Genomic DNA, 9,969 nt, shown 5'->3' with positions numbered 1-9,969 from the left:
TGGAAAGTAGCCATTAAAGGTCACTTAATTTCCTTTCAGGTAGCCTAGGCTTTCTTCTCCACGGGCAATCCACTATTGCTGCCCCACGCCTTGTTTACTGTCTCTTTCTGCTGGGTCTTTAACTCCCAAGAGCACTCAATGTCTTTTTGTTTCCAGGCTATTTCTAAGCTAATCAGTTCTGGTCGGCTTAAGGTATAAGGAATATACCAATATAGCAGGGAAATTTTAAAACTATCAGAAGCAGAAGTAGAAGAGATCCAAAAAGATGGTTAATATTTAATAGAGGTCAAAGGAGAGAGAACGCTGAAGGATGGGATTTGTAGTCTTTAATCTTTTGCCGACTTTTCAGTGGCGATTGGATTTGTGAACGCGCTTGCGCCATTTGGTTCCCGAAGCTTCCGGAATGGCTCTTGCCCGACCGGTGGATGGGCGGGATGAGTGCGCATGCGTATTTTTTTGAGGCGGCGGTTCCTCGCTCCTTCCGAAGCGGTGGTTGGGCTAGATGAATGCGCTTGCGCGTCTTCCCCTGGAGGAACCAGCTTTGCTTCTCTCTCCCTCTGGCGGTTGAGCGGAGGGAGTGCGCTTGCGTGTCTCCGCCCCTGCCTCCACTGCGACGCGTGGGTGGCGGTTGGTTTCTGCTCTCCTGGGCGCGCGGCCCGGCTTTCTGTGCCCGGGATGGCTAGCGCCTCAGCCCTCGCGGGGAGCTCTGCTTTGGGGTTGGGTGCTGTCGGGGGCCCCGGGCCTTGGGGCAGCTCGACCGGGGGCCCGTCCCGCTATGTGGCCGGGATGCAGGAGCTGTTTCGGAGCCACAGCAAGACACGCGAGTTCCCGGCGCACAGCGCCAAGGTGCACTCGGTGGCCTGGAGCTGTGACGGGCGCCGCTTGGCTTCGGGCTCCTTCGACAAGACGGCCAGCGTCTTCTTGCTCGAGAAGGACCGCCTGGTGCGCTCGGCCCCGGGGGGGTGAGGAGGGAGGCTAGCGTTCAGGAATTGGGGGGCTGAGGGGGCTCCTGGCCTGGGGTGGCAGGAGCAGGACAGAGAACGCCCCCTGGAAGGCCCAAGTGGTCTGCTTGATTTTTCCTGTACACTACGACATTCCATCTCCCACCACCATGCCTTTGCATAAGTTGTCTCCCCTCCCCCCTTCCGTTACATTTGGGCTCTGGTCAGGTTCAATTCACTAAGCTTTTCTTGACCTCCTCTCCTCACATTCTCACCATTACAGTTCTGTTCCTTGACAAATTGTACGCACTAGTTTGTGAACTTGAACTCCGACTCTTTGGCCCTTCCTCATAAAAATTTGAGGACAGTGACTTTTGTTTTTGTTTCTGTTTTACATAATTATCACAAATACTTGTTGCTTTAGTAGGTGGTTTGTAAATATATTTTTGAACTGAATTGAAGTATCTGGAGCTTTGGGGATTTGAAAGTAATGGGAATCTATTGACAGGATGGAGGGAGATGGTGAAATGTTAGAGGCCTGAGAATTGCAGGGGCTTGGATATGAGTGAGAGGATCGGGAAGTGGGGAGTGGGGGTACAAGAGCCGAAAGAAGTAACAGGACTAGTAGGCCTTATGCAGTAGAGGGAAGAAGTGATGGGCATCTTTGAAAGTGCTCTGGGGCCATGCAGAAGGGTCATTGTGGTGCACTCCCAATATTCCCAAGTAGCCCATGGAAGTATTTATATCTATTTGAGTTAACAGATACCGCCCTCATTTTAGGTAAAAGAAAATAACTATCGAGGACATGGGGACAGCGTGGATCAGCTTTGTTGGCATCCAAGTAATCCAGACCTCTTTGTCACTGCATCTGGGGACAAAACTATTCGCATCTGGGATGTTAGAACTACAAAATGCATCGCTACTGTGAATACTAAAGGTGATTCTCAAAAGGGAAGAAGGGACTGTCATGGTGTAGTACATATTATTTGGAAATTGGAGTTGAAAACAGGGTAATATCCTAGTTTTGACTTTTTACAGGCTGGTGACTTGGGGAAAGTAAGTACACTTCAGAGTCTGTTTCCTTATATTGAAATTATGATATTTATTTTCATCTCAATCTTACAGGTTTTACTATAAAGCAGTACAGAAATGGAAGCTAATATTTTCATGCAAATTAATTTACAGTAGTGATTACAAGGCATTTTTTTCTGCCTTTGCATCCAATCATTCTTTTATCTAATATGCTTTCTCAATCTCTTTATTTATCTATCTGTATAGCTATATATTAAATATATCTACTGATCTAGTGGAAAGAACATTAGATTTAAAAGTCAAACAAGTTGGGCTCAAATTCTAGGTCTATTGCTTACTAACTGTAACTTTAGATAAATTATTTGATTTTTCTGGGCCTCAGTTTTTTCATTTGTAAAATGAGAATAATACTTGCACAATCTACTAAAAAAAAAGTACCATGAAAGCTAGAAAAATGAATTCAACCATGGCCTCTGAGACAAATGACTATCACTGGGGGCAAATCACTTAGTTTATCATTGCTCTAGGTCCATGGTATCAAACTCAAATAGAATCTCTGTAGGTGCCATATTGATTTAGAAAATCATAACTAACATTTTTAAAAAATTATTATTTTGTTAAACATTTCTTAGATTTTAATCTGGTTGGATAGAGCTGCTTTAGGCAGCTTAAGACTGTAAGTTGCACAAGAAATGCTGACTTGTATTTTGTAGAGGGAGTCTATTCACTCCCTTTTCGCTATGCTCCCTATATAAATGAAATCACAGAAGTCCACTTATGACCCTTATAAATTTGTTGTGAGGAAAGTGCTTCTTTGTTTCTATAAAGATGAGTTTAGACTTAATCTATTTGATAAGTGGTCATTGGGTTTAGAATATTTAGCAACTTATGTGATGTTTCCTGATTAATATCAAGCTGAATGTGGTATTCAAAGAAAAGTTTTGATCTTGTATTATAATCAACCAACTTGCATTTATATAGTGCCTAAAGATTTACAAATTACTTTCATCACAAATCTTAGATGTGATAGTGCAAAAGATTACTGTCTTCATTTTATTGACTGAATCTTGGAAATAGTGATATGCCTACGACCACACAGCTAGTAAAGATCGTAATTGATATTTGAATGCAAGTCTTTCAATTTCATGTCCTGTGTCCTTTGCATTGTACTACAGCTGTTCCTTAGAAAATTTATTTGGTGGTTCTTGGTCAAGTCAGTTTGTTTATTTTTTTCTTTCTAGGAGAGAATATTAACATTTGCTGGAGTCCTGATGGGCAGACCATTGCTGTGGGCAACAAAGATGATGTGGTAACTTTCATTGATGCTAAAACCCACCGTTCAAAAGCAGAGGAACAGTTTAAATTTGAAGTAAATGAAATCTCCTGGAATAATGATAACAATATGTTCTTCCTGACAAATGGCAATGGTTGTATCAACATTCTCAGGTAATGGGTATCACCCAGCTCTCCTATTTCTCTCCTATTTATAGCTGTTACAGACTTGTAGAATGTTAAAACAGGAGGGAGTTTTAGAACCTAGAATGTCTTACTGATTTGGTTAATCAATTAACATTTAGGGTTATATTTGTTAGGCTTGTGTTTTCTTCTTATTTCTTTTGTACTGATTTTTAACCTTACCTTTTAAATCAGCACTTTGGTCTTGTGATTATTTTTTCTAATGCCACCTTGATATTAGTCTTCCCATTGGTTCTTCATTTGCTTCCATTTAGCTTTCTAATCCCAAATTCCTTGAATTTACTTAGATTAGAACATAGAATATTAGAAGTTGCAAAGGGACCTCAGAAATCATATAGTCCAATTTCCTCATTTTATGGATAAGGAAACTTAGATTCAGAAAAGGGACTTGCTCTAAATCATACTGCTAGTTAGTGGTTGAGATTCATACCCAGGGCTTTTTTCATCATACCATGTTTCTGAACATTTCTTTGGAGGCTGGGATCTATTGGATGATGAGCTGTACAATATAGATCTTTGCAGTAATTAGGCTGGAGTTGAATGCTTAGTGAGATATTTAAGCTCCTTTCCCTATCATGAGTTTCATTAAAGTAGTCATTACTTGGAGAGAGAATGTTTGTCATTTGTGACTCATTTGCAGATTTATAGAGAAGGCAGCATGATTTAGTAAGAGCAGTTGAAAGATTACTAGATTTAAATCTTAATGACTTGGATATGAATTCCAACTGCCTAGTTAGCAGTTATATCCCTTTGGGCAATTCACTAAACTGATAAACTAAATCCACAGTTTCTTCTGTGAAATGAAGGGATTTAGTGCTTTTCGTTTTATATTTTTCATTTTGGTTGCTTTTTTTAGGATTCATGAAGACATTCTCACCTTATGATCATACCTTAAGATTTATGTGGTATTTTATACAATACATATAACATAAACCTAGTGCCAGTATTATAACCCAGAATGGATTCAGGGTCACACATCTGGTAACTGGTTCCAGTCTACCAGGCCATCACATTACTCTTACTCATTAAATATTTGAGAGCTTATTGTGTAAATTGTACTATCCTTCTGAGTAAGATAATGTATAAAATAAATATTGATCCTTCTCTGGGAGTTGAGTCTAGGTTAAATGAGATGTGAACATAGTCATAATGTAAGTGTCATGTGAATGATACAAAATGTTCTTTAGGAGTTCAGAGAGGACAGAATGATAACTTTATATTGATCGCATAAAAGGAATATAAACTAAAAGCCAGGTGAAATTCAGGGAAGCAAAATAGGTAGAGATGTGCCTCTCTATCATTTATCATGCTCTTTTGGATGAAGAGTAGGGCATGTTCCCTATTGATAGGTGGAAGAAGCAGTGATACCTTGAGAGGGTCATTCCCTACTCTAGTGTTCAGTTTTCTCTTTTGTTAAATGAAGGGTTTGGACTAAAATTAAGATGCTATATTTGGAACTGGAAGGGACCTGATCCTTTTACTTTACAGATGTAGAATTTTACAGATTTTATAGGCCAGAGAAGTTACGTGACTTGTTCAAGGCAGCACAGTAGTAGACCTAGTATCTTAAAATTAATTATTTTTTAGACAGGATTTGAACCTACATTCTTTGACTTTTAAACCCAGTGCTGCTACTACTTTACCATGCTAATTAATTCACACCACCATAATTCAGGTCTTCATTTTTTCTTGCTTGAATTGTTTCAGTGGCATCTATTGAGCAAACTAAACTAGATGGGACAGTGAACTAGATCTGAAGTCAGAAAAAATCTTGTCTCAGATGCTAGCTGTATGACCTTAGACAAATCACTTAATCTTTTTTAGCCCTAGTTTCCTGATTTGCAAAATGGGGATAATGATGTACTTCCCTTCTGAGGTTGTTGTGAAGGTAAAACAAGGTATTTATAAGTGTGGTTTGAAGTTGATAAGGTTAATGAGAGATGCAAAGTATTCTGCAAAAACATGAAGAAGGGAGAAGTAACTTTGAGCTCACATATATAAAACTGCTTTATAGTTTTAAAAACGTTTTCCTTAAAAGAATCATAAAGAGAAGTAATCAACAAGTATTTATTAAATACCTACTATATGCTGGGCACTGAGGATGTGAAGACAGACATGAAATAAACTCTGCCTTCAAGGAGCTTACTGTGCATTTTATTGTAGCGATAATAAGGACATTTAAATTATATGCAAAATAATTTCAAGTTAATTGTGGAAGGGGGAAGGAAAGACACCAGTGGCTGGAGGAACATCTTCATATATATAACTCTTGGTGCCTGATAAAAGCTTTGAGAGATATAAAGTATTTATGAAGTACTTATGTGTTAGAGGGGATTCTAAGAGGTAGAGGTAAAGAGGGAATAGATTTCTATTTATGGAAATGGGTAAGGGGAGTAAAAAAGAACAGGAATTATGAATATTATCTCTTAATGTGATGATGAGGAAAATGTAGCTCAGAAAAGTTAAATGTAATTGGTTGGGTTGCCCCACATCTCAGTTAATTAAAATTTGGCACAACTCCTAGGCCAGTGCCTTTGCTAATAATTTAGATCCAGGTTGTCAGTGGGTTGCACTTTTGAGTATGTGGATAAATGATCTATGTGCCTTGTTCTGTGTTTTTTCTTTTTAGCTATCCTGAGTTGAAGCCTGTGCAATCCATCAATGCCCATCCTTCCAATTGCATCTGTATCAAATTTGACCCCACTGGGAAATACTTTGCCACAGGAAGTGCTGATGCATTGGTTAGCCTTTGGGATGTTGATGAATTAGTGTGTGTGAGATGTTTTTCCAGGTCAGTAGTACTTCCTGATCATTCATCTCTTGTGCCTAACTGTGCTACAGTATTTTGCCATTCTCATTTGTTCTTTACATTTCTTAGATGGGGTTCACATAGTGAAAGATGGAAGCTTTTTGGTTCTGTGTAACGTGTAATATTTTGAATATCAACTCAGCACTCAGGCTGTCCATTTATTCTTGCTGGGAGAAAAGTTTCCTTTTCCAGTTATATATATATAATATATATATATATGTGTGTGTGTGTGTGTGTGTGTGTGTTATACATAAAAAAAATTACATTTAATTTAATTTTAATTTAATGATGAATAAAAATCCCTATTCTACAGATTGGATTGGCCAGTGAGAACCCTTAGCTTTAGCCATGATGGGAAGATGCTTGCATCAGCATCTGAAGATCACTTTATTGACATTGCTGAAGTAGAAACAGGTAAAAAAGTTTCACTTAAGGATATTAGCATTATGCTTAATAATGTGAAACAGAAAGTACAGCTGGCAAGAACTTTAGATTTGTGTTTTCGCTTTAATTTTTACAGCTGATAAAGCTGATATGAAATAACTTATCCAAGATATCATAACTAGGCAGTGGTAGAGCTGACATTGAAAAAATTTCTAAAGTTAAGAACCCCCAAATCACTTTCTGAGTGAGTTGAATTACCTAAACTGTCCCTCTATTCCAATAGTTTTATGCTAAAAGAAACAAATTTGTGGTGGTAGGGAGGTATGTCTAGAGTTGCATTTTGCATCTGTTAAAAAAATTCCTTAATGGTTTATTTTGTGGATACCTTTCACTTTAGCTTCTAAAGCCTTGAAAATGTTCAATATTTTTAGATAAAAGATTTTCTGAAATTACCTTTGACATGATTTTAGATTACTATTGACAGATATGCAGTTTTAGAGTTCTTCTGGAGGACAATAAAAACCTCAATCAAAAATATCAAAAAAAAAAAATTAAGAGTAAAGCACTTTGACAACCTTTGAAATGCTAATGCAGTAAATGAATAGCCACTAACTTAAAATTCGTAATTCATTGTTATATCTGGAGAGACAAAGCAGATCTGTAGATCTCAAGAAATCAAACTGAGGAAAGCTTTGAAGCAACTTGACATTATTCTCTTTGATTTATCTAATTTGAAGGAATAATAAAAAACATTATTCATACAGATTTGGATCATATCCATTTTGCAAAGGAGGAAACTGGAGCTAAGAAAATTAAATGACTTATCTAAGATCACATAGCGAGTATCCGAGACAAAGTTTTGAAAACACAAAGTGAAAGCTACCTTTTCATGAAGTACAGATCCACTTGTCAAAGTTCACCAAAGCAAAATGAAGAATGATACAAGTAGGACCTACTTCAAAGGAGTATTAGTAAAGCATTTTATAAATTTTAAGGCTTTACATGTGGACTTTTATTGACCCATGTTGCCCTTTGTTGGAAAATTTCATACCTTTAAATATTATCAATATTTATTTGAAAGAAATTTAGTTCTTAATTTTCTTTTTTTGTGCCTTTCTGTTTCAAAGAAGAAAAAACTTTTTGTTCTATCTTGTTTTTGATTCTTAGAAGTTTTTGTTAATGGAATAACATTCTTAGAATCATGTAGTTCAACCTGTATTTGGGAAACAGTGGGGTAGAATGGAAAGAGTAATGTATTTTGTCAGGACACTTTAGTTTAGATCTCAACTGTAGCATTTTCTAGCTCTGACCTTGAGGACATAGTTTTACCTCTTTGAGCCTTAGTTTTTATATCCTTTACCTAAGGATCATCCTTATGTAGCTCAAAGGTAATTGTGAAAAAGTACTTTTTGGGTCTTAAAGTGCAAGAGAAATAAGAAATTTTATTTCTGATCAAATCTGTATGTGAATATATCTGACTTGTTTTCTGTGTCTGTTGATTGTAGGTGATAAGCTCTGGGAGGTGCAGTGTGAGTCCCCAACATTCACGGTGGCTTGGCATCCCAAAAGACCTTTGCTGGCATTTGCTTGTGATGACAAAGATGGCAAATATGACAGCAGCCGGGAAGCAGGGACTGTGAAGTTATTTGGACTTCCTAATGACTCTTAAAAAGAGGCTGGAGAGTCCAGTCTGGAGAGGGGAGCACTGGTTCAGAAGAGAGGCTGGGAGAAAGGCCTGGGAAAGTCAGGCATTGTTTTGTCTAGTTTGTTTGGTCTGTTTTTTCCCAGAGTACATTCTCCCATCACCAAATATCCCAATAGAAGAAAAAGTTGTTACATGTCCACCCATTTGAATAAGATAGTACGACTTTTGGCAGTATTTTTATGGGACTGGGGGGGTGGCAGAGTTTCCATTTATAGTAATCTGTTAATGCAAAGAGCACTGAATTTAAGAGAGCAATGGAAAGAAGACTGGATTTGAAATTAGAGGCCTCTATTTACAGCTTAGTTCTGCTATTACTTAAAACTTTGCCTCTCTGGGCCTTAGTTTCTCATTTTTAAAATGAGGGATTTGGATGATCTAAATCCTATTATCTTTCTGTCTCAGGGGACTGTCCTATATTGTTCAGAAATCCTAGGAATTTCTGCAATTGGAATTTTGTTAATTCCAATTGCAATAATTAATGGAATTTTTGTTAATTAAATGGAAAAATTGCAATTTCCTCCCTTTTTTTATTGCCTTGAATTTTGAGAAGGTATTGTAAAGCTATACTTCATAACCTTTGCTGACTCTAAAAGGTTGTTGGTTTTAGGAAGTGACAACCTCACTTCTTGATTAAATATTGAATGGCCCATATTAGTAATTTTATCTTGAATAGAGATGAAAAAGACTGGTGCCTTAGTACCATAGTCCTGAAAATAATAGCTCACTCTTCTAGAAAGAGAGGGGCTTGGATTAGATGACTTCTGAATTCCTGTGATCCATTTTTAATAGCACTTGGTTTGCAAAATAATTTCCTCACAATAACCCTAAGGGGAGGGCAGAGAGTTTTTTATTCCCATCTTAAGGTGATGAAACTGGCATAGAGAGGCTTAAATAATTTACCAAGGGGTCACATGGCTAGTCAGGTATTCCTGCCTGAGTGATTGGTGTTATAACATAATTTCAATTTGCTACCTCATTTGGGTATCCCCATATGTGATGTATGTCTTGATAACTCTCCTCTGCTCATACTCATTCTACTTGTGGGTCCAGGGTTGATGAAGAGGAATGTAACATTTTGGGAAAAGTATTTTTTAAGAATGATTTTGATATTTTAGCTTTTAATAAAAGTTAAATTTTGGGGCATTCTTACAATTTAGTAAGGTGGTACTGGACTTTTTTATTTTCTTTATCTGTGAGAGATGTATAAAAGTGATTGTGGGTGACCTTGTTCTTTACCACTTTGAATTCTGCTTTAAATCCTTAACTTCTCTGGGAAGTTGAAGCTGATTGGCGATCATTTTAAGCTGTCATTTGCTACCTTACAATAACAGTTTCCCATTTCTTTGATGAAAGTTTTTAAAATACTGTGAAGGCTGCTGGGTCTAGAGATTGCCATCTTTATTTTATAGGGTGGGTCTAATTCAACCCGGTCAGGAGGTATCCAACTGAGTACCCTAGAAATCTATTTTTGGTCCTATTAAAAAGATTTTACAACACCTAGATTTTCCTTGGTATTCTTCCCCCATCCTTTTCTAGAAAGCCATCTAGGATTTAGAAAAGTATTTAAAAAGAAAAAAAGGAAGAAGAGAAAAAAATCTGTCAAAACTGTTAAATACATTGAA

At 37.4% G+C, this 9,969-nt stretch overlaps 1 protein-coding gene across 1 annotated transcript; it reads left to right on the top strand.

The window, feature by feature from the left end:
- Window positions 1-256: 256 nt before the first annotated feature.
- THOC3 (THO complex subunit 3) lies at window positions 257-9,849 on the top strand. Its single transcript, XM_051978983.1, has 6 exons — window positions 257-942; window positions 1,722-1,878; window positions 3,215-3,419; window positions 6,079-6,240; window positions 6,572-6,672; window positions 8,148-9,849. The coding sequence occupies exons 1-6, from the start codon at window positions 445-447 to the stop codon at window positions 8,309-8,311; spliced, it is 1,287 nt and encodes a 428-aa protein (XP_051834943.1). The 5' UTR covers window positions 257-444; the 3' UTR covers window positions 8,312-9,849.
- The last annotated feature ends 120 nt before the right edge of the window (window positions 9,850-9,969 follow it).

The sequence above is a fragment of the Antechinus flavipes genome, chromosome 2, assembly GCF_016432865.1.
Source record: "Antechinus flavipes isolate AdamAnt ecotype Samford, QLD, Australia chromosome 2, AdamAnt_v2, whole genome shotgun sequence".
NCBI lineage: Eukaryota > Metazoa > Chordata > Mammalia > Dasyuromorphia > Dasyuridae > Antechinus > Antechinus flavipes.
Note: the sequence above shows the minus strand (reverse complement) of the source record. Positions and strands in the feature narration are given on the sequence as shown.

Coding starts and splice junctions, on each gene's coding strand:
- THOC3 (XM_051978983.1), top strand. CDS start 445: ATGCGTATTTTTTTGAGGCGGCGGTTCCTCGCTCCTTCCGAAGCGGTG. Junction 3,420..6,078: donor GGTTGTATCAACATTCTCAG/GTAATGGGTATC, acceptor TTTTCTTTTTAG/CTATCCTGAGTTGAAGCCTG. Junction 6,673..8,147: donor CATTGCTGAAGTAGAAACAG/GTAAAAAAGTTT, acceptor TGTTGATTGTAG/GTGATAAGCTCTGGGAGGTG.